Genomic DNA, 27,479 nt, shown 5'->3' with positions numbered 1-27,479 from the left:
TCTGGACCTTTTCCAACAGGTCCATGTCCTTCTTATGTTGGGAGCTCCAGAGATGGGCACAGTATTCCAGGTGGGGTCTCACAAGAGCAAAATAGAGGGGGAGAACCACCTGCCTCAACCTTCTGGCCATGGATCTTTTGGTGCACTCCAGAATACTGCTGGCTTTCTGGGCTGCAGGTGTACTTTGCTGGCTCTTGTTGAGCTTCTCATCAACCAACAGCACATTTCCCACCTCTGAGGAATGCTATTCATCACTGGTTTCCACTTGGACATTGAGCCATTAACCACAACTCTTTAAGTGTGACCATCCAGCCAATTCCATATGTTGAATCCATGTCTCCCTAATTTAGAGACAAGGATGTCATGTAGGACAGTGTCAAAGCCTTTGCACAAGTTCAGGTAGATTTTGTCAGTCACTCTCCTTTTATGCCGTATGTTGTAACCCCGTCATAGAAGGCCAACAAGTTTGTCAGACACAATTTGCCTTTAGTGAAGCCGTCTTGCGGTCATCTATCTCAGCCTTATTTTTCATATGCCTAGTATAGTTTCCAGGAGGATCTGCTCTATGATCTTGCTGGGCACAGAGGTGAGACTGGCCGGCCTGTAGTTACCCAGGTCTTCCTTTTTAAAAATGGGTGTTATGTTTCCCTTTTTTCAGTCAGTGGGAACTTCACTGGACTGCCATGACTTCTCAAATATGATGGATAGTGGCTTGGCAACTTCATCCACCTGTTCCCTGTATCTCATCAGGTCTTGCTTCCTTTTTAAAAATGGGTGTTATGTTTCCCTTTTTTCAGTCAGTGGGAACTTCACTGGACTGCCATGACTTCTCAAATATGATGGATAGTGGCTTGGCAACTTCATCCACCTGTTCCCTGTATCTCATCAGGTCTTGCGGATTTGTGCACCTTCAGGTTCCTCAGATGGTCTCCAACCTGGTCTTCTCCTGTAGTGAGCAGTCCTTCATTCTCCCAGTCACTGCCTTCTAAACCTTGGGTGGCACTGGCTGGTGAAGACTGAGGCAAAAAAGTTCTTGAGTATCTCAGCCTTTGGCATATCCTGGATAACCAGGTCTCCCACTTCTTTCTAGAGAGGGCCCACATTTTCCGTAGTCCTCTTTTTATCACTGACAGATCTGCAGAAGCTTTTCTTTTTGCCCTTGGTGTCCCTGGCCAGGTTTAACTCTATCTAACTGGGCTTTAGCTTTTCTAACCTGGTCCCCAGCTGCTTTTTTCCATTTTTAGTCCTCCTTTCCTTCACCCCTTCTGCAACCCTTACCATTATGATAGTTTCCTGCGGTTTTAAATTTCTGGTTTATATTTATTGGTTATCAACGTAGAAAATATTTTTGTGAATGCTCGTGAATTTCAGTGTTTTCTCAACAGAAAAAAAATAAGCAGTTCAATTATCATAATTTCCATTTTATGTAACTAATTATGTTATTAAAGTGTTGAGGGTGGTCAGAAAAAAAAAGAAAAAATAAAAAAGAATAAAAAGAAAAAACTTTTTCAGTTTTAAAATATATTTAGGCAGAGCTTTTTCTTTTGCATTACAGGGTACATTTGAATCGTTTGCCAAGTGTTTTTAATAGAGCTGTTTAAGAGTGTCAGAAAGAGCATATTAGCAATACTACTAAATCAAGTCTATAAAGACTGCAAAGTCAGAACATACACAAGCAAACTCAGAGAAAGGATGGGTGAATTATTAAAAAGAAGAAAAGCAAGGGGGAAAGTTAATTTGTATCATAACCAGGTCACTGTACTAATCATGATTTCAGTCCCATGTAACACTACCTCCTGCTTTATTGGCCTGGTAATTGTTTCTGTTCATGCCATAGATAGAACAATAATGCCTATCTAGAAATGTGATCAGTCTAGAAGTGATACTAACTACTTGCTGTCCACACAATTAAATAATTCAATGTAATTTCAGATACTCTAGTTTCCAGAATGGTTTGGTCAGAGGTAAGACAATATTAACTGCTCTGCAAAATCAGACGAAGGGAAGGACATTTTCCACGTTGGAGCAATACTAGCCAACAATGTTGTAATTCTCCACTTTACTTGTTGTGTCTTTATCAAAAAACCCAATGTTCAACCATCAAATATATTATGATTTCTCTAAAAGCAAAGGCGGCATTTCTTAATAAAAGCTCTCTGGCTTTTTATGCATCCCACAAGTATGTGGTAAATTAGACATGCATACTGTTTGGTCTTGGCATAATTTGCAAGTGTTAACAGAAAAGCTGAAGGCTGCTGAGTGCTAGAATTACACAGTAAAATATAGTAGGGAACATTTATCAGTCTCAAGGTGTATATTTTATTTTCTATTTGTGACACGAATGCGATGTTCTTGTCATTGCCATTGTGAAAGTTTTTGATGGGACAAGTAGCAACAGCACTTGTATTCATTTTAATTCCTGTCTATAAATATATAGCATGATTACTAAAAGTACAATGATGCAAATGATAATGAACATTCTATTTGAAAAGCACCTTTGTCACCATGTTCCTCAACACTATAGAAGTAGTTATATAATGCATTAATTATGACTTTACTGTCTCCATGATAAGGGGCAAGATGACACTGTGTGTGATGTAATATCATCTATAATTACATTGCCTCCCATCTGAATCTAAGGTCTAGTTTCACAAAGATGATATTTTGGAGGTCAGTGGTGACTGTATTCACACTATGTTCCTAAAATACCTTCCATCCACTATTTGATAATTGGTACAATTATTTTAGAATAACACTTTATATTTCTGTAGAGCTGTGCAGAAAATATTTTACTGCTCTGAAACTCATCAGTGAATGAATCATCTCACTACCTTTCTGTGTTTCATCGTATTATCTTCTTCCCTAAGATGGGGAAAGTAAGATAATCAGTAATTTATCCAGGACACGGCAACAAATTCTGAGCAAAACTAGGATTAAATCTTTCCTCATCCTTTGCTTTTAATATTAGGCTATGTTTTTATTCTCATTCATTAGAGGGTCTAGTTACAAACCTAATTCTAAAATTAATTTTTGTGCATATCATGCCCAGTGTATAATTCAATATCAACTTAAATGTTTTTAGTATGATAAAAAGTAACCTGAGCCATGCTTTGTAAACCAGAGACAACATTTATTTCAGCAAGCTCTGCTCATGAGCAAAGTATTGCTAGCACCAATGACTTCCCTGTGGATTTTTTTCTATTTTTCCCTTTTTTCTTTTTTTTGTGTATGTGCACGTGTGAAGCGAATAAGGAATCTCTACATATAATAATCAAAATATCTCTCAGGTACGGTGACCAACAAATGTTTCAATAAAGTAATTTTGTTGCTCAGAAAATGCCATTTTCCTCAAACTAATCCTTTTTACTGTCATGAATTGTTTAAATGAAATTTAAACAGTTTTGGAAGTTTTGGAAAGGTTTCACAGGTCTTGGATAGAATATCTGGCAAGGAAGAGAGAACAAGTGAGGTCTCAGAATAATAAGTGATCAGGTAGGAAGGGTATTTAACTGGGAAGTAGAAGACCTCAATTAAAATACTTCTATAAGGGATTTAATTCTTTCATACTTCATCAATTTATTGATTCAGAGACCAGAGTTACAGTGCCATGTATCATGACCACATAGGGATTTCCCTAAAATTCCAAATGACCTAGTGAGTTGGAAAAATTATTTCCTATTCAGTTCTTCCTGTAAAAATTGAGGGTAAATTTTCTCACAATTGAAAGTGACAGCAGACCATATTCTGTTGGTATTAATATGTATTTTAGAACATGGATGAAATTTAAAATTAAATCTGATATTAAATTAAACTTCATCCATTTATTTTTTTGCAAAGCAAATACTCATGTCATGGTCTCAAAAAAAACCAAGAAAAAAAAGAAACTCCATTTTATCATGTTTTAAGTCCTAGATGAACTTTACGATGAAAGCTGCATGTTCCTGAAATCCTGAGGCTTGGGTAAGATATGTTGTTTTTATAAAATGAAGTACATTTAATCAAAATAAACTTGTTTTGGTGTCAGGTAGCTGCACTACACTCCATCAATGTAATGAGATCATGGTTGAACTTAATTAATTTTACATGGATATACTGTTTCCTTTCTAACTTCTGGTTGTACTAGTGAGTGCAAATAACTTTGACGTATGATAGATGCAAACTTCCCAAATGGGCCAAGCAGTGAAGTCCAGTTGTAAATTGATCCTTTAAAGAGCAATTTAAATTTTAATTCTCAGACTAGTAGTAAGCTTTAACAAAAAACCACACACAAAATAAAACAAACAAGCAAACAAAACCCCCACCCAAACAAAAACCAAACCAAACAAAAAAGCCCAAAACAAAACAAGAAACACCTTGAATAAAAAACCTAAGGTAAAACCTGTAAAGATGAAGAACTTGCCTGAATTTCTGAAAAGTTTTGGACCACCCTATATGAGATCAGCGTATTGGAAATGGAAAGCATTGGTGGGTCCTAGTTCAATACAAGCATGTCAGTTCCATACTGATTTCATTAAATAGGGATTTTTTTGTTAAGGGTGATCTCCTTTGTTTGGGCCTTCTCTGTCATTGTACTTTCAAAACATTTGACAAGCAAAAAATAAGAATAAAATGTTGAAAATATTAATTTTGAGCTTAGTTTTTCAGATTCTCATTTTCTCTTGGAATGAAATCTGATTTTCTTTTCCACAAATATCAGCAAGCAGTACTATGGAAGGTAAGAGTTTTTGCTTTGACTACAAGAAGACAAATATATTGTTTAATATGCAAATTCATGAAGGGCTGAAAGTTAATTTCCTGAGACTATTAATCCTGGATGTATAAGCATTTAGTTTGAAACAAAGGAATAGAATTGAATAGGATTCAAACTAAGATTTTTGTGTCAATTGGAGATATGGGTCCCAGGACTTTGAGATAGCTGAGGGAACTGAGTACAACTTTCTCATTTCTGGGTAACTGCTTTAACTATCACACAGCCCTTCCCTCGCTTTTCCCCTCAACCTCCCCCAAAACATAAGAACCATTTTTTAAACAGTTGTATTTGTGTTCATCACACACATGAAACTTTGAGTTTGAACTTTAACGTAACTTAGGTCAGGGTGGACAGATTACAATTCACGATGTTTCTGTTTATATTCAAACATGTGGAGGAAGTTTTGGTTCAAATAACTTTGACTGAATTTGGGCAATTTAAAGTAGTACTGAAAAAAAATAGAATCTCTGAATCATTCCCTTTGACTTATACAATTATTTTTTACCAAAGACTTGCTTTAGATATGAAAATAAGTGGGTAATTCTTTCCCTTTTCCCCAAGTTGAGCAGTGATTGCTATTGTAAGAGCCTTTAACAGTACAGGGGGAGTGCAAGATGACTTTGAAAGGTAATCTAAAAATAAAGCCACACATGTCTGGAGCATTCATACTAGAGGAGAACTGAACCTTGGTCTGTAGATTCTAGAGCAAGTATACCCCAGCCATTTAATTATTACAATAGGAGATTGTGCTAACCCAAGTCCACCACCACACCAGAATGGAATTCTTCCTGAGTTTTATGAAGGCTTTGTTCCTGTTGGTCTAGAGAAATCAAGTTGAAAATGCCTGTTGTTTTAGGGCCTCCACCAGGAGCTTTGTCTAATAATTGTCTCAATTTGTGGAGCACAGTGGGGCTTGCAGAAAAGCCAACATCCATTTTCTGGGGCTTCAAAATTTCTAAACATTAAAAAAACCCAAAGAGGGTTGTGAATAGGATTCAGTCTCTCTAACTGTAGAGACCTTGGTCTGAGTTAGTGGCTCTGAATTCCCTCTAAAGCAAGTAGAAACACACAGACAATATGAAGGACTGATTTTACACATCTTCTTCAGCAAATGAAGTGGACCCTACATGTCTCTTCATTTTGACTATACTGGAGTTTAGGCTACTGTAGATGTTCACATGATGAAATAAACTGCTTTTAGGGAGCTCCTGGATCAGAAAGGAGCTACCTGTTTGCTTTTGGAAATGCTGTCAGAATAGTCATTGAACGGCAATATTTTAACTTGCAAGTTTGGATTTAGAGATGTAAAGGTCAAATTTCCATCATGTCTCTCAGGTGAATAAAATTTCTGTTAGACTCCTGCCTAACTCAGAAGTTCTGAGTAAATGATTCAGAACTAAATTAGCTAACCAGGACTGGATTTTTCTGTCACCCTAATTCCTGCCCAACTTTTAGATTTATTCATTTCTAATTAGCTTTAAATACTGGTTGGAGTGAATATATTATCTGTAAACCATCTGGCTGTTGATGGCTTACAGAAGAAAAGTACAGTTAAGAGTAAACTTTAAAAACAAATTTCCTCTAAAACTGGCTTTTCCAATATTTGCCTCCTCATTGTAATGCCTTATAATGCACTTTCATTATTCTTTGTTGGATACCTGCGTCTGCTGATTTGGTAATTGAAGAATGTCATTATGCTAACAATACACTGAGATAAAAGATTATTATGACAGAAAAAAATAAAATTGTGAAGAAAATGTGATTTTGAATCCTTTTTACACTCTTTTTCAAGGCTGTAAATTGGCATACTTGGGGAAATTTTCTTTTTTTATTGCTCCTTTCTTTTTAAAGATGAATATAGTAGTCACAAAAAATATTAAGACTAACAGGAATAGATATTTTTGGTATCCAATATGCCTCAGAATTTACATCTGTTCTTTTCATAAAAAATCATGTGGTTCTTTGGTGCACTTTAAAATCATTGATGGATAATGACCTTTAGAATATATAAAATGGTAAATACAGAACTTTCTGATACTTTAGCGACTATGACTTATGCTGCAAATATTAAATTGAATTAGGTTTAGCTGAAATATTGTGGTTCATTAAGTAAAATGATCTGGTTTTAATCCACTGAAAGGATGTATGAAAACACTGTGGTAAAACTTGGATGATATACACAGCTTCTGGATGAAGAGGACACTAATGTCACAGGGAAGAGCTTAAGTAGGATCAGGTTAGTTAGCTATAAATACAAGAAAGAAAAAAAGGTGCTTTAAAGGAGAAACCTCACTGTTCTTTTCTTTCTCATATAAGTAAATGAAAACTGTATTTGTATCCATAACTTCTGACTTCGATAAACCAGCATGCCATACTGCTTTTGATTCAAGTTCACTGCAGGAAAGGAAGGATGAACTCATATAAAGAGGTTACTTCTGACTTTAAGTATAGATAATTACAGAAGAACAGGAATACATTTATTTTTCTTTCTGATATGCTTCACGTGTCTTCTAGTCCACAGAGCTACTTGGGAGGAAATATGGAGGAAATCCACAGGAGGACACATAAATCCATAGCTTTTATGTGGGACAATTCATTCTCTAGTCCCTCTGCTCAATACCTAGGAACCAGACCATAGATCTACATTTCTACAATGTACTGGAAAACCAGGCTATCATGAGCAGAATCCACCAAAATGTAAAGGAAGCATACTGTTCAAATCATTGTTTCCCCCATCTGATCAGAAAGGTGACAAGAAGGAGTCTCTATTGAAGTGCAACCTGGATGAGCAGACAGTGTGGCGGACTGAAAACTGGCGGAAGAGCTGGAACCTAGGAGATTGTGGTCAGTGGCCCAAAGTCTAGCTGGAGGACAGTAAATAGCGGCGTATGTCTGGGTCCAGTATTGTTCAATACCTTTAATGATCAGGACGATGGGGCCGAGTGTACCCTCAGCAAGTTTGCTGAAGACGCAAAGCTTAGAGGAGTGGCTGATATGCCAGAGGGTTGTGCTGCCATCCAGAGGGACCTTGACAAGCTGGAGAAATGGGGTGACTGGAACCTCATGAATTTCAACAGAGGAAACTGTAAAGTCTTGCTCCTGGGAAGGAACAACCCCATGTACCAATACATGCCAGGGACCATGCAGCTGGAAAGCAGGTTGGCAGAAAAGGACCTGAGTATTCTTGTGAACAACGAGTTGACTGTGAGTCAGCAGTGTGCCCTTGTGGCAGAGAAGGCTAAAGGTATCCTGAGCTGCATTTGGAGGAGTACTGCCAGGAAGTCAAGGAGGGTGATCTTCCTCTCTGTTTGGCACCAGTGAGGCCACACGTGGAGTCCTCTGTCCAGCTCAGGGCTTCTCGGTGCAAAAGAGATGGAACAACTAGAGAGACTTCAGCAAAGGCCCACGAACATGCTTAAGAGGCTGGAGCATGTGTCCTATAAAAAAGGCTGAGAGAAGAGAAAGCTCAATGGGGGGATTTTATCAATGTACATAAATACCTGGAGGGAAGGTACAAAAATGATGGAGCCAGGCTCTTTTCAGTGGTGCCCAGGGACAGGACTGCAGGCAACGGGCACAAACTGAAGCGCAGGAGGTTCCCTTTGAAGGGAAACACTTCAAGAAACACTTTTTTTTTACTGTGAGGGTGACTGATCACTGGCACAGGTTGCCCAGAGAGGTTGTGGAGTCTTCATCCTTGGAGATTTTCAAAAGCTGCCCGGACATGGTCCTGGACAACCAGCTCCATGTGGTCTTGCTTGAGCAGGGGTGTTGGGCCAGATGACTTCCGGAAGTCTCTTCCATCTTCAGTGATTCTGTGATTCTGTGACTCTAGCTCAGTCTTGGATCCTCAGTCATGTATACTGCACTGGCCAATCCTTTTTTTTTCCCAAAGCAAGTTGTGGCTTCTGCCTTTTATCCTCTTACTCAGTGGTTCTGTAAATTGCCTGACATGTGAGAGATCCGTTCCTGACACAATTATTTGGATAGCATTCTACAAGGTATTTTGAGATAAAACTCTATAGCAAACTCCCATGAAGCTTTTAACTTTGTATGCAATACTACTGAGTCAAAGAAAGCAAATAGGAGAAAAGCTTGTTAGAGTCCATTGGTCAGATCACTCACTTTGGGACCATTGCACATCTACTTCCTCAGCACATTTTTTCCAAATCCAACAGACGGATCCAGGGTGTAGAAAAATTTAGGGCAGTGAAAGAGTTTATGAAGATTTGGGGCATACATCTTGCATTTTGGTAGCTAAACAGAGAGTAACAGAATGAAAGCTTTTAATAGGTCTATCATATGAATAAAAAGTACTGAGTACACTTCTTCTGGTTAGCCATTTCAAAATGAAATAAGTGCAGAACCAAGCTACAGCCCACCCAACACTAAAAAGGATGATTGGGCTCAGAAACCATAGTCAGACCCTCAGTGCTTCTCTACTTGTTTTTCTCTGCACGCATCGTTTATACAGTCTCTTACGAAGAGCTCTTACATACAGAACAAGAGATGAAGTGGTTCACAGTATCTGCAGACAAACTGGATTGCTTCCTCCTGTCTCTTCAATGTGTGTGGGATTTACTGATTGCACAAGATGTTTTTACTTGATGTGAAGGCTGGTTATTACTGTGGAGGTTATTTTGGCTTTAATTACTCATTTCCCTTTATTCCTCTCTCTTAATCTTATCCTTTTCACTAATGCTTTCATTATTCCTTCCTTTAGAAAAATCACTTAGTATTCCAGCCTGTAATATAGCAACTATAAATGTATTCCTTTATTTATCCATCCACAAACGAAGAATCTAATTTGATACAAAAATCAGCAGCAAATTAGAAACTTCCACCGTCATCAAACAAAGGAATGGAGACAGACAAGCAGAGAAAGAGCCTCATGGTTACTATTCTTTCCCAGCAGATAAGACATCTGAACTCTATTTAATATTTAATAGTTTATTCAAAGTACAACAGCAGTAAAAGAGATTAAGAACATCCAGCTACACTAAATAAAATAATAGTATTAGGGTATTATATGGGTTTAAATAACGTGCAAAGAAGGAATGTGAATACAGGTCTCCCACAGAGTGGGAGAAAAATAAGTAAACAGGATAAATAATAAAGAAGACAGTGGTACTATCTTCACGTCTCTCTGTACTCCTTTGCTTTTGTGTTGGGATATGCGTGTGTCGAAACTCTATATTTAACGGCTTTCCTATTGTAACAGGACCTGGGAAATCTTTGGGTTTTACACAGGGATGTACCCATCCAGTCCCATCCTTCCCTCCAACATGTTTCTGACAACCGACTTCTTTCAGAATAAGAAAGTATTAAAATTCAAGCATACTTAATGGATGCACACAGTTATTTTAGCAGGGGGGAAGGGGAAGGCACTGGCTGGTTGGTTGATTTAGTTTAGTTTGGTTAAGCCGAAGTAGTAATACAGAGACCAAATCCTGCCATAATCAGACTGATTTGTAGAATGGATAACATTTCTTGTATATCACAGAGCAGCCTGATGTCCTTCACAGACGCAAGATAAACTGCAATACACGCTTCCATTTGAAAGTGATTAACTCCATACTTGGGTTTTCACCATGTCTGCTGGGAAAATTAAAGTCCCACTGGTGACCTAGGACACAAAGTGAAGCAAATTGTCTGTTATAGAGATCAGCCAAGAGGGTAGCGCTGACTGAAATGAAAATAATTAAAAGCTGGACTTCTACAATGAGCTTATTAAATTTTAAAAGTAATTGTTATAATAGCTCAATAAAAAACAGACTTGGTTATGTCTGATGTCATTTTAGAATGATTTATCTGTGATGGATAATATGAGGTGAGTAGGAGCAAGATTTTATTGTATAACTGCAGTCACTTATTTAATTTAAAACTCTTGGGGTTTATAAAAATATTTCAGAACAGCTAAAGGGATAATGATAAGGCTGTATATAACCACTGACAGTACTGTTTGTGGGAAGAATGACAGTCTCACAAGAGTAATAGCTGGATTTTGGACCTGTCACTTCCGAGTCAGTTCAGAATAGGCCAGGTCATAGTTACACAGTACTACTTAAGTTCCTTTGTTTTATGTCCCCATTTATTGCAGTCATCTGCCCACTAATTGGTGAGTATTAAGGTCCCACCAGACTTTTTAGTGCTATCAAATGTCCGATTAGATGCAGCTAAGTAGAATTTTATTTCCAACCCATCCTGCCTCAGTTGTCCATGTAATGCACCAGTTTAACTCACTTGCAGAGTTGAGAAAGGGGAGCCGCCTGAACAATGGGCAAGAATCCTTGCTCTGATCCTCCCTTCTCTGCATGGGGTCCTCAATGGCCTCTGTTCTCAGTTCCAAGGTGGTTTCCCTCAGTTTAACCAGTGTTGTAGATGCAACTACATGGACAGACTGTTCAGAAAAAGTAATGAAGCTGCTTTTCAGTAGTAGGAGGCTCAGTGGTACAAAAGGTCAGGCTCTAACAGAGACCAGAGTAAGGTGGTACAACCCTAATACTTTAAATGCAGAATTGAAAAGCATGTCTCTAATTTAGGATTCATGTCGTATAGTTTTCACACACGTCACAAATATACATATGTATGCACACCTAAACATGCATAAACATTAATGCTCACTACACCTCTATGCCTGTACCTTCCATCGGCTAATTGCTGCAGGAGGAGGAGAGACAGAAAGAGATTACTTTGCTTAAAAAAATAAATAAATCAAGAACTTCAATAATGCACAAAATGCATTTGTATCCACTTTACTACTATAGATGTAGTTCTTATGGGCAAAGGTTATTTTGCAGATTTAGAGAAAACCATGTCCTTCATTCTTTTTCTGTCTCATCCCAAGGAGTACTCTTGATGAAGATGCTTCTGCTTTAATATTGACCACTTTTTTTTCCTGATGGAATCTGGTTGTATTAATACGTTTCTCAACAATAAGTGTACAAATATGCTGATGAAGAACAGTTTATTTTCAATTGTTTGAAAACCACTCTGTGATGAGTTGACCTTGGTTGGCTGCCAGGTGCCCACCAAGGGTCAACCCACCACACAGCCTAGTTTTTTAATCTAAGTATTCAATTACTACAGTGATAGAGGAATGTTTAGCTAGTAAATACATCAATGAGTGAATATATGAAAAAAATGAATTCATTTTAAAAAATCTAGCCCCGTAGCTGAGACAACCATAGGTTTTATTGCGGTTGCTATAGTTCAAAGTTCATACCAGGCACTTTATTAAAAGTGGTCTTGCTTTGATATTCTTTATAAATATCACTTGTATTTGATTTCAGATACATTACCAGATACTTTTAGTTTGTTCATCCAAACACTCCAACAACATGGAGAGGAAAAAAAGAGGTAAACACAAGGTAATGTAAAATTAATCTATGTCATAATTCCAAAAAGTTTAGCACCAGATCACTACAGATAGTCTGTCTTTTGTTCACCTTATATTACAAAACCAATATGTTTAATCCATTAGGTTTTTTGTTGATCTCAATAAACTGTTCCTGACTTTGTTCCAGACTACCTTTCAGAATGTCATTCACGTTTGATCTGGAGACACCAAAGGTCTACTCCAGTGCTACAGTAAACACTGAATTGTGTTTAATGCTTATTTGCAATGTAATCAGTTAATTCCTTTCTTTAAGAAATAATAAAAAGGATAACTCTCCAGTTTTCCAAATTAGCTACTTTTTTCTAACTTTAAAAATAAATTTGTGACTCTTTTCTGCAGTATCTTCCATTTTTCAATGACCTTTTAAAATATCACACCAAAATTGGACACAATGTTCCAGCACTCTCCTGACTAATACCTGGCACAGAATAATATTACTTCTCTATGTATGTTTTCACTTTTCTCTTTATTGAGCAACAACAACAAAGCCCAGGACTTTTAATCTTTTTTTTTTTTCTTTCTGGTTTCTTTTTGGCATTACGTTGGAATTCAAGTGGAATTGCTTATTCATTTGAGTTTCCTTAAAAACCAAGAAAGTTAAAACAGAACCTCTCCATAGAAACCTTCATTACATGATGTTTTCTGACTGAAGACTTTTTGTCCAACATCTGGCATTAAGAGGTATTAGCTCCATTAATTTTAGAAATTACTAAAATTGCTTTATTGAAATCACAGCTTCTGAAGTACATAATCTGGTTCAAAGTCAAATACCTTACATCAGTTTGACTGTTACATCTTGACTTTACAAAACTTGTAATTTAATTAAGGAGTAAATTCAGGTTCGCTGTACAAGATGAGTTCTGCACAGAATCATTTCTACTTTCATTAATTGCTATGTATTCTTATCCTTTAATTCACTACCATCTTTTTCTTTATTTTGCCTAGGTTTATGGATTATTTGGCTTGTAAATGTTTTGTTCATCCCACCCAGCCTTACTAAGTATTGGTATAACATCTGTACTTTTTAGTTACTCTACAATTTAAACAAATTATCCACCAGTAAAATTAGGAAAAAAAATGTTCATCTCTGGTATCTTTTGCTCAATATTCTGTTTAGTATGGGAAATATATTTTAACACTCATCAAATAAATAATATTTTTCTTTCCCACTCACTCATTACCAGATGAATGAGAATTCCTCTCTCTACTGCAATTCAGAAGATTCAACATTTTAGTAGGGAACAGCAGTGGTTCAAACCCCCAGATATAGAGACTATGTTCAAAGGATGCATATCAAGTGGATACACATTATTAAAAATCTACAGGAGTACCCTGGAGTATCTCTGTGCTCTTGGGTGGAAACCAGCTTCTCCTCTAGAAGTTTTGTGTATCTGTGCCTTTAAAAGTATTTTTCAAACTAATGTGTTTAACAAATCTGAGCTATGTTCAAGTTACCAGGTTTGAGCTAATAGCTGGGTGTCCAAACTCACTTTTTAAGCAGCTAGATTCTCAAAGAAAAATGCATCTCATTTAATATAGGAAATATCTACAATAATTTTGTTGGCTTGTTTTTATTTCATGGCCTACTGCAGTTTTATTTGTCATCCAACATTATAATAACGGATTTAATTCTTACAGTAGCATCTTTACTCTATCCTAGTTACATGTCTCACTTTTGCCTATGGTAACTTTCCCATCTGTTAATTTCTTTTTTCCTGGGAGTTTCAGTTCTTAAGCATATGTCATATGCTTCACTACTGCACATATTTATCTTTTGATCTTCAGCTATATTTATTACCTGGAAAAGGTCACAAACATCTGATTAACAAGTGATGAGAGACCACATCACTATAAATCAAAGAAAAAAAACTTTCTGAGAAGGCAAGGACAGGTGAACACATCAATGAACCAATAGGTAGGACACCTCAAATTAAGGTGAAATTCGCTCACAGTCAGTCCTGTAAGCTACCTGAAAAAAACCCTAAACCACTTGCATTTCAGTATACCACTTGTGGAGTTTTTTTTTTTTTTAACTTACACCTGAATCTTGAAAACCTTAGGTTTTGTCTTTTCCTGCCTCATTTTACCAACATTTGTTCACCTGATGGGTTTTGGCTCCTTCACTATTTTAACTTCTGTCTATAATACTTTTTATTCTTTTTGTTGTTTATTTTTTACTTGTACAGCAGCCTGTGTCATTGCTCCTAGCTACATCTGATTCCTTGGCCTTGCCTTGCCTTGCCTTGCCTTGCCTTGCCTTGCCTTGCCTTGCCTTCCCTTCCCTTCCCTTCCCTTCCTTCTTTGATTCTTGAGAGGGGCATATCTGGTTCAATAAAAATTATTAATGTCTTCTTAAAAACTTTTTATAAAGCAATTATGTGTCCAAATTTCAGTGAAATATTGCCTAATTCATGTTAGTATTTCTAGTAGGTGATTTGAACTTGACCCTTAGAAGATGTGCTCAAAAGGGTTTACACTGCCTTTTATTGTCTTTAATACATTTCAGATAGTGAAAATTATTTACTATTCTAGTCTTTTTATATTTTATTTCCTTAAAGTTGATGGAAAGTGACCAAAACCCCATAAAACTGTGTAAAAGTTTTCAATTTTACAGTAGCTTATTGTCGACCATTACCTGAAAACAGTTTATAAAAATTGCATGTCTTGTGAAGATGGATTTCATGTATCAAATTGGGTTTTTTCACCCAGGTCATCTTGTAGAACACTCAGTTCAAAAGTACCCTGAATTCAAGTATATTATTTCTAAATAGCCTTTATCTTCAAAGTAAAAGGGCTCATCTGATTTTGCCTATGACTTTCTGCTATTTGCTGAAGGGGTAATGATTTTATAAGCTGTTGTGCTCTAACTATTTGACCCGTGCAACAGTTCAAAATCTTACTAGGAATCTGTGAATTTTTATTAGGCTGGAAGGAATTTTTTTTACTCCCTCTCTGCATAATTTTACATACTGTTTTTGTCATTCCCACAGAGAATTTCTTATTGCACATACAATTTCCATTGAAGAACTGCATACTCAGCACAGTGCAATCTATCACCTGCAGACTCGGGGAGACAGAGTAGGAAGGAAACGCCTTTCATTGCCTCTATGTCTGCTATATTTCATTCTTTCTTAAGATTTGTGGGTTTCATTTTTACAAACAACAAGTGACACGGCAAGAAAACGTGTCAGTTCTGTCAAATGCAGCTGTCTCCATCACTTCAAAGAAATTTGCTTCCACACTTACAAAGACTGGAGTAAAAACCAAACATACGCAAACACTTCCATACTCGGAAAAGAAAAGGAACCCATCTCAGTGTGCATAGAGGTTTTATACTCCGCAACACTTTAGGAGTGCTTCCCATCCTCTCTAACTGGGAAATACAATACCTGGCTGTCTCTTGTTCTAGTATATAGACTAGATTCACTCTATTTAATTCGAGATATTTAACTGAAGCACATTCATGATGGTCCTGCTGTAATGTCTTTCTAGAGTGAATTGGGAGCAATGCAGGCACTGCTGTAAGCCATCTACATTCTCAATAAGCAGCTTCTAGAGTTACCTTGACTAGAGAAGCAATCTTAGGTTTGTGTACTCCTAACTTGTTTATAAAGATGCCTGAAACTTAGGTTGCATGAATGTGAGCTGGGAATCACTTGTGACTTGGTATTTCTGTATGTGACTAAAACTTAAATCTCTGCCTTCAGTAGTTTTTAATTTCATTAAATTTCAAGCCAAAATTTAAAAGTTTTTTTTGGAAAAAGATTATATACTAGCAAAGACTATGGAAAACATATTAAGAGAAAAATCTTTGAAAGCTTTGTAATGCCCTTATGATGTTGCATCGTATTTGATAATAACAGGCAAAAAAAGTATTGCTTTTTAAAAATGTAACTTTTTTATTTCAAAAGCTAAAATTGTGCAAAAAAAACCTTTTGAGGATTTTGTTTGAACATTTTGTAAGTGATCAAAATGTTGTTGCTTAAGATATTTGTCCAATGCATTCTGTCAAATAAAATTGCTGTTGAATAGATGTTGAAAGATTCATTTTCAATACCAAAAATATTGATACATTTACAATCAAAAATACCCTGACCCTTAACATTTTATTTTTGATGTCTTCAGAGAAACTGTAATGAGTGTGGACAATGTTGGGCAGTTTGGTTTTTGCATATTAAACTACAGTTTAATATGAACATTTGAATACTTTTAAACTGGATTTACATTAGCAAGAGATGAGACTATTAAACTCCTGAAAAGAGTGCAGCAAAGACTCTGAGGATGTGTCCTAAGTACATACTGCTGAAGGTACTGAATTGTTTTCATTCTCTCTGAGCATAGTGAAAAATATTCTTGAGGAGATTAATACATTAGTTACATTACGTTGAACTTTCAAGATAGAATTACACTCCAAAACATTTCTTTTTCCTGCATGCTTGCATCCTTTATTGTTTTTCCAGGTATTTACATATCTACTATTTAGGTGCATAACATTATATATGACATTTCTGAAAATTAATTTCAAATTAAAATATAAGTCAGTTAAGGATGAGTATTCATGTGTTTTTAGTTCAGCTAAACTTAGCCCAGTAAAAAATAAATAAAAGAGCACACCATGACAACTGTGTGGTGTTTGCTTTTCTTTTATGACTTACAGAGAGTACATCCCCCCCAACCTTCAAAATGCATAGATGACTTCTAGATAGATATGCAAAGCAGACATTTGAAGATATTTCGATAGAAAACGTCTACGGGATCTACACTGTATTACCACAGTGGTGTATCACAGCCCTCTTCTTACTACTATAATGAAATGTTTTTCTGGTTATAAATATGAAGAGGAATGTTATCTTATCATTATGCATTTTAGGAAAGTGAGCACAGGAGCATGTCTGGCATTTGTGTATTGTCACAAAAAAAATAATCTAATTTCATTAACAGCATTCACTGGAAACATGTCACAGTATCAGCTTTTATTTTGGCTGAGAAGATGCAAATGTTTCTAATAAGATCTTTTTGTCCTGAGTTAGCAAAAATGAATGCACCCAACGTAATAACACTACAGAAAATCACCATGAAAAGAGGATGCTGTTATCATAATGAAACAGACACTTTAAAGATATTCTACTCAAAGCCTTTATTTCTCTGTACAATGTTGACCTGCTGACAATGAGAATCAGTTTTTAATGTATTTTGTGTTAGCACTTCGTGTCAGGAAATCCCAGTGCTCTGCAACAAGCTCTCATACTTATAGGTTAAGAAAAGGGATGAGATACTGCTGAAAGGGGCCTATTGACACTGCTGATAACACACAGTACATCCAGTAAATATGGAATGATTCCTTATATTGTTTTTGACCACTTCTTTTTGTCTCCCACATGAAAACTTTGTAAAGGGCCCTTTCATTTTGGCTGCATTTCTTTCTTTATTCTTGCTGTCTTCTGCTCTTTTCTACTTCAGTCTGTCCTGAAGTAAAACATATCCTGAAAAGCAGTTCTGTTTTGTACTCTGATTGTCAGTCAGAGCCTTTATAAAAACATTCTTCAGAAAATAAAGCCTTAGGCAGAAGAAGACCAACTTCTACCACATAACTGTCTTGAGACTGCAATTTTAATGGGATTACAGCACAAATAAAGAGCATAGGACAGAACTATGAGAAGACAAATACCTCTGGAAAAGATCTACGAGGTAACTGTTTCAAAGTTTCAAATTATTGTTTGGTTTTTGGGTTTTTGTTTTGGGTTTGGTTTTTTGCTTTGTTTTGTTTTGTTTTGTTTTGTTTTTTAATAACACAAGATGCTCATTATGGAGGGAAGAGCACAGGACCATGTTTTCCATAGTTTTCTCCCCTTCGACCCCCACCAACTTTTAAAGAAAAGTTTTGAAAGTGCTTGGAGCACCATTTCAAGACCAAGTATCCCCAGTTCCTTGGAATTCTCCTTTAGTAGGCATGCATCATTGTGTTGGGAAGATTTTGACATTTGAGTCTTTGCATTAAATATAATAGCTTAGTTTCCAATAGAGGGTTGGATAGTGTCCTTACCAAGAGATGCCTTTAGCAACCCCTCTAAATACACAACTGAGACCACTCTCTGAATGGTAACACAATTTTCTCACCTCATGAGCGAGTGCTCTGCCATCATATAAATCAAACCTACATCTTCTTTTACTGTGTTCTATAGGAGTGACTTGCATGCAACACTCTGGTTAAGAAAAAAAAAGAGTAAAAAGGGAAAAAAAAAAGGAAAAAGAGAGGGATAAAGCCATGAGAATGTTTGGACAGTGAAATAAAAATGGATGGAGCCTTGCAGACTATAACAAAATGTTTGAAAGACAAATTTAAAGTCATATGAGCTCCAGGCACCTGCACTGACTGCAGGTGGCTTCCTCCCCAACATGCTGGCTGTTCTAGTGCTGTCTGAGACACAGGTTTCACTCCATCCATTATAAAGCTCAGGGGAGTACCTAGCACTGTGACCTGTAGTTTGCTTCATAGCCTAAATTTCTTTTCTTTGACTGAAACACAAAGCGAAATCTTAATTATGCTAAGTTATCTGTAAACTTTGTGGAGAGAAGTAAACAACTCCAGTTATTTACTTACGAAAAACCTGAATTGCCTATGAAAAAGATTGTTTATCTCTCTGCTCACAGAATAGGGCACAGGTGGCTCCACTAAATCACCAAAATAAGATGGGATTAATTTAGGCTTCAGGGTTTATCAGTTAGGTATGATAGTCTTTACATTTTAGACTTGCAGGTATTTTTTTGGCTCTGATGCTAAGGATCAGATGCCTCTGTGTGATCTGTGTTTTATGTTCCCATCATAGTCTGTCAAGCTCTACTCAGTGGAGACGAGAGGTTGATACACTTGATGCGTCACTACCAGTGGGATGTGCATGCCTATCCACAGTTTTCTCATGTGATTTTACGTGCCGCTTTGCACTCCTGGCATCTAGCTACTACTCTAGAAAGGCACAAGTCTTCCTGAGAACCCTGGGCAGAAATTTGGGATGCTCAAGGGCATTCTAAATACCACTTGACATTAATTTTCAGAACAGCAAAACTTTGCCCTGAATGACTACTTTAGAGCAAGCTGAAGAACTCTCTAGTGCTATTGACTTAGACTCCTAGCTCACTGGTCAATACCCATCTGTAGACATTTCAACACAGATGTGTGAATATGGAGCTGAATCACATCAAAGACTCACTTCAACACGCACAAGTGTTTAGTAAGATCCTCCTAAAACGTTCAAATCATCCACACTGGGCTGGCAGATATGATAGTTCATTGATGGAAAGCCTGCATCCTTCCAGACTGGCAACTGGAGGCCAGGTGGGACACCTTAAGGCATCTCAAAAAGCACCAGATGCTGACACATAGGCAGAAGAATCAAGCATCTTTGCTCCTGTTCTGCATAAAGAGGTAAAAGTTCTCACCTCAGCGACTTGCTCCAAAGATGAATATTTAACCAAAACATTGAAGATGGAAAATAAGACAAAATAGTTAGGACAGAAGACTGAATTTACATTGCTAGGGCCGCAGGGAGTAGAGTAACATCCAACTTGATGCTTAAAATTTAAGTCATCTCAATTCAAACACAGTTTAAATGATCCCATATAATTTATTTCTGTTAAATAATTACTACTTACCAGCAGCATTAGCTAGCAACATGAAAACCTGCAACTCAAACAGTTAAGCATATATTTGTTTTCACGAGCAGTGGAACGAATGACTGAATGGATCATAAATGATTAATTATTTCTTCATTCAGAATGATGTTTTCTTAGCACCTGTTCAAAGTACTCTGTCATCAGAAATACTTAGGAGTTGAAATCTGGCTTTTAAAATTTATCACCTGATGAAATCGGAATGAAAATACAGCAGAAATCACTGAAATACTCATATCCAGTATGTTAGAAAGAGTAAGCAGTGTGTTGGTCTGTGTGGATAAGAATGAGAGCATTTTTCTCATCTATAATGTGAAAAACATAGCTGTTTAACTTTATGTTTGTTTTTGAACCAAAGGCTTTGAATCTCTCCAGCTCAGAATGCAGATGGTAGTTTTATCTTATCTGCTGATTCCGTCTGGTAGCGAGAATGAAAAGGAAACAGCAACACTGCCTGCACGGGTATTTTTGCACATGCTTTCACTCATAAAACTGTAAATTATTACATGTTGCCAGTCATTTGAAATGTCATAACTCTGAGCAACGTGTTAGGAACCTGTAAGTTAGAAGCTTTCAAATAGTTACTTCAGAATATTTCCCACAGTATTAAAATAAAGCATAAAACTAATTCCTGCAACTTTTATCTGTCTGAGCAACTACTATTCATAGAAAAGGTAGAGGACCCTACTCTACAGGAAGTGGCGATGCTGAATATCTTTATTTCCACTTAAAATTTCACTAATTTCCTTTAAAATCAAATTATTTTTGTAAGGAGGAAGAATGTGCTTAGCTCCTCAAACTCCAGCACTGGGGGAGAGTTGTCTTAATCAAAGTTTTTGCATTTCAGCTGGCTCATATTTCTTAATTCATTATTTTGCTTTGTTTTTCCCTGTAAATTACATAGGTGAGAAGGAATGTACAATGGCTGTGAGAGGCTGGTCGCAAGCACAGTACAGGGAAGGTGGCTGTTAGCTTCCTGCGTGGCTCTGATTAATACACCTGAATCGTGAAAAGAAACACTCTGCATATTCAACTGATGATTTCTTTGTGGTAGAGATGCTGTATATCTCCACTTATGCCAAAATGCGAGGTGTTTTTTGTGATGCAGGCCACTGCTCCCTGAGAGTTCATTGCTTCGAACCAGGGGGTGAAATGCTAGTCATGAATTACCCATCCTCTTAGTATTATGGAGTATTTTAATGAAACCTTCCCAAAACAGCAGTTAGGGGCAGAAAACTTATAATGAAACCCCAGTCAGCAATCAGGGGTTTGTCATTGTTTTTGGGGAAGCCAAGTTTTTCTCTAACACTGCATCTCTCATTGGATATCCTAATTAAGATAGTGGGAGCTTTTTACATTGTTGTCAGTGGACTCTGGAACAGTTGCATGTTTGATCCTTGGTATTGAAAAAAGGACTTAAAAGGCCATGAGATTTCTGAGTTTTGACATAAGAAAAAGCAACGTGCTCTAATTCCTCTTCCACACGTTCAGATCTCATCCTTTATTGATATTCAACCAGGTGTTGGGTTAATTTTGAGTCAAAACAGTAACTTCAAAGAGTTCTTTTAAAAAGAATAAAATGAAACAGAAGACTGAGCTGATTTTCTCTGTCCACTGTCACTGGGCTCACTGCCCATTTCTTGTCTTTTTTTTTTTTTTTTTTTTTTTAATTTGTTAATTCTAATGAAAAAGTGTTTGCATGGCAAGTTTAGGAGGCTTTGGCAATACAAAGCTTAGGACAATCTCATTTTTTATAAAAATGAACAAAGACCACCCGCTCACTCTAAGATTGTTAAACGGATACTGTAAATGAATGAGACATTTATTTTTGTGCCAGCTCAACTACCAGTGTCAACAAGATTTGCATATATTTTGGCAAGTGCACTGCACAAGGTGGTAATAAAATAGGCCTTTTATATTTGAGTCTAATTTACTTTAGTATACTCATTAAAAATGTGTTTTCACATGAAAGGGATTTCAGTAAGGGATACTCTGGAAACAGCAACGTCACAGAAATGTTTGTTATATAGCCAGTATCGAGCATTTTTCCACTGAGAAAGAGCTTTTTTTTTTTTTTTTTTTGAGAAGAATTCCCCAGGTTCTATGAATTTAAGATTCCTGGTTTGGGTTTTTAAGCTGCTAGGCTTAAGGCTGCAGGGTTAAATATCATGTTTATTACTTGCTGCTTCCAGATGTATGTTTTTAAAATAACATAAAATATGGAATTTAAAAAAAAGACAACAACCCTCACTCAGCATATTGTGCCATCTTCAGTGACATTACCTACCCAAAGACTACTCACAGGACAGCAAAAATGTGCTTTTACTCTATGAAGCATTATTCAGGGTAAAGCCTTTTTCACAAGTAGCTGTGCTGGTTTGGCTGAAGGTATGATTTCAAACCAATTTTCTTTAAATGTGTAGAGAATTGTGTGAGCAAAATGCTTCATGAGCAGTACTTTGGTTTTAACAGGCTCATACCATTATATTTTATTACGCATTAAGAACGTGCTTGAACTAGAAAAACAAAAAAAAAAAGCACCAAGAACAGCAGATTTAAACTTAGTAAGCTTAATCAAACAGGCTCAAGAATATGTATTTGTCAAACGTGAATAAAAATATCTGCCCAGTGTCACATGAAAACACACAGAGGGATCAGTTTTATAATTGTATTGTATTTTTTAAATCTTGGGTTTTCTCCTGTTTAAATTGTCTTGAGAAAATATTGGACTGCTAATTCAAATAAGAGAAAAACAATGAAAAAAATTCTGTCTTTCTTTTAGTTACCTTGCCCCCCTACTGAAGAAAAAAATGAAGAGGATCTAGCTTCCCCACCACAGCAATACAGAACATCTGTAATACTGAAGCCATTTCCAAAGAATTAATGTCATTTTTCTTCAGAGATAATAAACAATGTCTCTTTGTGACAAATGCATTTCAGGCATACATACCATTTTCATATTTTAATAATATGAAAATAAATGAGAAAAAGGTGATTAACCACAAACCTTTGACAGGCTGAATTAATTTTTCATGAAACACAGCTATCAAACCATGCATAAACAGAAAATATTCTTACCTGAAAAAAAAAAAAAAAAGCCGCTATTTCTGATAGGTAGAATGGCAAAATCTTGGCATTATGTTACTATTCTTACTTAGGCTAAGCAAAATCAGGATCTTAAGCTCTAACATTTCAATAGGCTCAAGGTGAAGTAATGTGCCAATCACAGACAGAAAAATCAAAAACTGCCTCAAATCGCATTCCCTACTTTTAAAAGAGATACCAGCTGCTGCCCCACTTACATCAGCTGGAATACAATCTCCTTTGCCAGTAATTTCAAGAAGTACAGCATAAATTCTCATTAATGATTCTGAAGTGTACTAATTTTGGAAAGAATATGTCAGAAAAGATAGCCTGCACCTAAGCATTTGTGAAATAAGTATTTCTTTTAACCTAAATAATATTTAGCTTTGTAATTAGAGGTAAAAGACAGAGAGAGAGAGAGCACATAAGTTATTATGAAAATATATAGCTTTAATTTGCAGACATATAAACACTTTTGGTACATTACAGACATATGATGCCAGAAATCAAAATAATCAGTTTTAAGCATAACACTAATTTATCTTGTTCACACAGAGAAATTTGATGTAATCATCATACAAAAGATAGTTCTCAGCTCTTAAAATGAAGTGAAAGTGATACATCACCGATAAACCTGCTGCTTTGTTGCAGAGGATACAGCAAAGAATAAATTATCAAGAAAATATGCCACCAGTCTTACAAGTTAGATTTTGGATCTAATCCAAAACCAAAGCCAATGAAAAGGAGCCAGGAATGGTCGCCAAAAGTCAGAAACAAGATCTTTCACATGAAATACCAATCCAGAAAGGAGCAACAGTCAGAATAAACTAAGTCCTATAATTCCTTAGTATATGAAGCGATTTTTGTTTTCATCTGGCAGATCAGATTGAGAAGTATCACATGAAAAAATCTATTACACAACCAAACTGATGGAGTACTACTGACAGATTGCTCAAAGTACAAAAAATATCACCAAGTCTGTGACAACTAAAGATTTAGCCATTCTCTTGCTTCCTTGCATCTGGCATGTTTACGAGGATGAGCATGGGGTTCTGTCACTATTTGCTGTAGGAAATACTAAATATAATGTTTCCATAAAAATGACCAGCAGGCTGCTGGAGCAAATGATAATGTGAGTGAAATCTGGAGCAAATGAAAGATGATACGTCACAGCAGTTCAGATTCTCATTACAATACCTTGCATTCTTGCTCAACAGGAATTGCACTTCTTGTTAATGCCTTTTCTATCCTACTGTATAAGCTTTACTTGTGAGGTAATAAACATTCTCTTTTTTATTTTTTTTTTTTATTACTAGTGCATTTTAATGTCTTTATTCTTTTAAGTAGACATACATCGGGACAGACACTCCTCTTTTTTTGTGGTTAAATGTCTGTATGCCAATGTGTATTTTCTATTAAAACCAATATAGTTAAAATATACTCTGTATTTATCTCATGGACAGTACCTCGAACAGTTCCCTGCTCAGGAGCATCTGATGCCCTCTTGTGGTTAAAAAGACTTTTAAAACTTGAGTTTAAAGAATCGTCTTACCTTCCCCTTTGTTATGATCACTGATCTTAGTGATTTATGGAAGCTGCAAATGATGTCCATGTTTTTATAGACAGGGTGCTAGCTGTTAGTTACTAAGGTTTCATAAAAAAGCTGTACACTGAATTTGAATTTAAAAAACTGTAAACAGCTATTTACATTTATAATATTATTAACTTATAAATAAGCAGTCCTTCATTGCAACCTCTGTCAATACAACCCACGGCTAGGTGTTTCAGAGCTGTCCAAGGTTTTTCAGATGTTGCATTTATCCAGAAAGAAATGTCAAATGTTAGAAATTTCCATCGGTTTCTTCTCCAACATGTGCAGGTTAATTCTTCCATTTAATGGGATTTGTACTTCCAAGTTTTCATCTGCTCTGTGATGCTTTTTCCCTTTTCTTAGACAGATGTAAATGCCCATTCCTGTTACTAAAGCAATTGAACCCAAGCTTATTATTGACAGAGCTACCAAGGTAGGCATGCAGGATGCTGACTCCATTTTTTTATGTGTAGGCTCTATCGATATTTGTGGCTGCTTTTCTTCTATGCTGATATCGGGCTCCTTTCTTAACAAACTTTCAATGTAGCTCTCATTGCTAACAGTGTCATTGACGAAAAGGTTCACCATGACGGTGGAATGAAGAGGTTCTGGATAGCCATGATCACTAACTTTTACAAGCAGCCGATAGAGGCCATAGTCATTCTGCATCAGTGATTCTTCCAAGGTGATATTACCAGTTTTGGGGTCAATCCTAAATGACTCTGGTCGAGGGCCTCTTCTTCCTATGATGCTGTAAGCTATGACTGCATTCATGCCAGTGTCTTTATCGACAGCATAGACCTCAGTGATGGGAGAGCCAGGAAGGGTAGAAGGAAGGACCAACAAATAAGACATATTAGATTGAGGAAACAAGACCAAAGGGGGGTTGTCATTTATGTCCAGAAGAAGGATTGTTATTTTTGCTGTAGAAGAGAGGGCAGGATCACCACCATCAACTGCTTCGATCCACAGAACGTAGGAGCTTTGCTGCTCCCTGTCCAGGGAAACTTTAGCTCTCAAAACTCCTTTTCCAGTATCTATGACAAAAATATCACTCCCATTCAGAACTGAAAGGGCAACCCATCCGTTTTGCCCTGCATCAGCATCTGTGACACTTATAACTCCAATTTCACCAAAACCTGGGAAGTTTTCTGGCACAAAAAAGCTGAAATCCTTATTGATAAATCTTGGACTATTATCATTTTTATCCAATACAGTGATGGTGACAGTTGCTATTGATTCTCTCGGAGGGAACCCAGAATCTACTGCTTTGACAGTATATCTGTATTTCTCTTTTTCTTCTCTGTCCAATTGGGTGGAAACAGTAAGAACTCCTGTGGTTCTATCTAAAGAAAAATAGGAAGGAGCATCAGGACCTAAAAAGTAGGACACTTGCCCTCTTTCTCCGCTGTCAGCATCTGTAGCATGCAGTTTGGTCAAGAAAGCATTGGGAACATTGTTCTCCTCAATGGATAATTCAATCAGCTGTTGAGAAAAAACTGGTGAGTTGTCATTGTCATCCAGAACCTGTACTTTGACTATTTTGCTGACATGAAAACCTTCAGAGTTCCACGCAACTACAGAGATTTCATACAGCTGTTGTGTCTCATAGTCCAAAGGCTTTGTGGTCTCTAACAGGTATTCATTATTGTATGGCTTGTACGGTGAAAGTCTGAAAGGCCCATCACCATCCAAATAGCAATTGACTTTGTATTTTTCATCAGGGTCTTTGATGGTAAAAAATGCTATTGGTGTGTTGATAGGCTCCAGTTCCTTTAAGTACACCACCCCTTCTGCTTCATTAGCTATGAAACGAGGGACAACTTCAGGTGGCCTCATCATGACTTTGATGATGGTCACTAGCACTGTGATCACAGCCGGGATACAACCAGGACCATTGCCCAATATGATCAGCCTGTGTAGCCTTGGAGTGTCCCCATCAACTTTACTGGAGAGTGTGATGGCTCCTGTGCTTTCGTCCAGATGAAACAAGTCTCTAGATGACTGGGGAACCTTCTGGCTGTAAGAGTAGGTGATCTGAGCATTGGATCCAAGGTCCATGTCAACTGCATGGACAGTGGCCACGTGTGTCCCTAGACTGGAATTCCCATAAAGAGTGATGTTGAGCTGCGAGTCACTGAACTGGGGGCAGTTGTCATTGATGTCGCTGATGCCAATAGTGAGGGTGGCACTGCCCATGAGCGGAGGAGTCCCCCCATCCTCAGCAACAATAACTGTGACATACTCCTGCCGCGTCTCCCTGTCCAGAGCCCCCATGACGATCAGGTAGGGAGTCCTCTCCCCACTCTCATTCTCCTCCACATCCAGGGTGAAGACACCGTAGTTGTCTCGCAGGCGGTAGGTCTGGACACCGTTGGTGCCCACATCAGGGTCAAGGGCAGGGTGCTCGATAGCCAGTCGGGTGTTCACAGGGGCATTCTCAGGTACCGAGAGGCGGATGTGGGGCACAGGAAAGCGGGGCGCATTGTCGTTGACATCCCGGATAGCAATTTTCACCTTCACCAGGCGGAAATATTCCTGTGGCAGCACCAGCACATCCAGCAGCAGCAGGCATGACTCGGATGAAGGGGAAGAGGAGGAGGAGACAGCAGCTTCTCCCCCAAAGACGGTGACCCCGCTGCTCTCCACGCACAGAGCTTCCCGGTCAATCTCCACGGCCGAGGTGTGCAGCTCTCCCGAGCGGTTGTCCAACTGCACGTACTGTCCCCCCAAGCCACGGGAGGCCAGGGTGAAGGAGAGCGGGGGCTGGGAGGCCGCAGGGTGCTGCCCACTAGCTGTCGGCAACCGCAGGTCACGGGCCAGGCTGCCGATGAGCACCCCAGCGGGCAGCCCCTCGTTGAGGCTGTAGAAGAGCTCAGTGGCGCGGCTGTAACTGGCAAAGCAGTTGAAAGGTCCAACGAAGAGCAGGAAGAGGAGCAAGTGCTGAGGAGAAAGAGGCAGAGGGGTGCAGGGAAGGGGTGGTGTTA

General features: G+C 37.5%; 1 protein-coding gene across 1 annotated transcript in view; it reads right to left on the bottom strand.

The window, feature by feature from the left end:
* Window positions 1-23,346: 23,346 nt before the first annotated feature.
* Window positions 23,347-27,479, bottom strand: part of PCDH20 (protocadherin 20) — a 5,229-nt gene continuing 1,096 nt past the window's right edge. The window contains exon 2 of the mRNA XM_014965713.1: window positions 23,347-27,435. Coding sequence (XP_014821199.1) covers window positions 24,736-27,435 — 2,700 coding nt within the window. The 3' untranslated portion in view covers window positions 23,347-24,735. The remainder of the gene's footprint in view (window positions 27,436-27,479) is intronic.

This window comes from Calidris pugnax, unplaced genomic scaffold (genome assembly GCF_001431845.1).
Source record: "Calidris pugnax isolate Ruff unplaced genomic scaffold, ASM143184v1 scaffold20, whole genome shotgun sequence".
Taxonomy (NCBI): Eukaryota; Metazoa; Chordata; class Aves; order Charadriiformes; family Scolopacidae; genus Calidris; species Calidris pugnax.
Note: the sequence above shows the minus strand (reverse complement) of the source record. Positions and strands in the feature narration are given on the sequence as shown.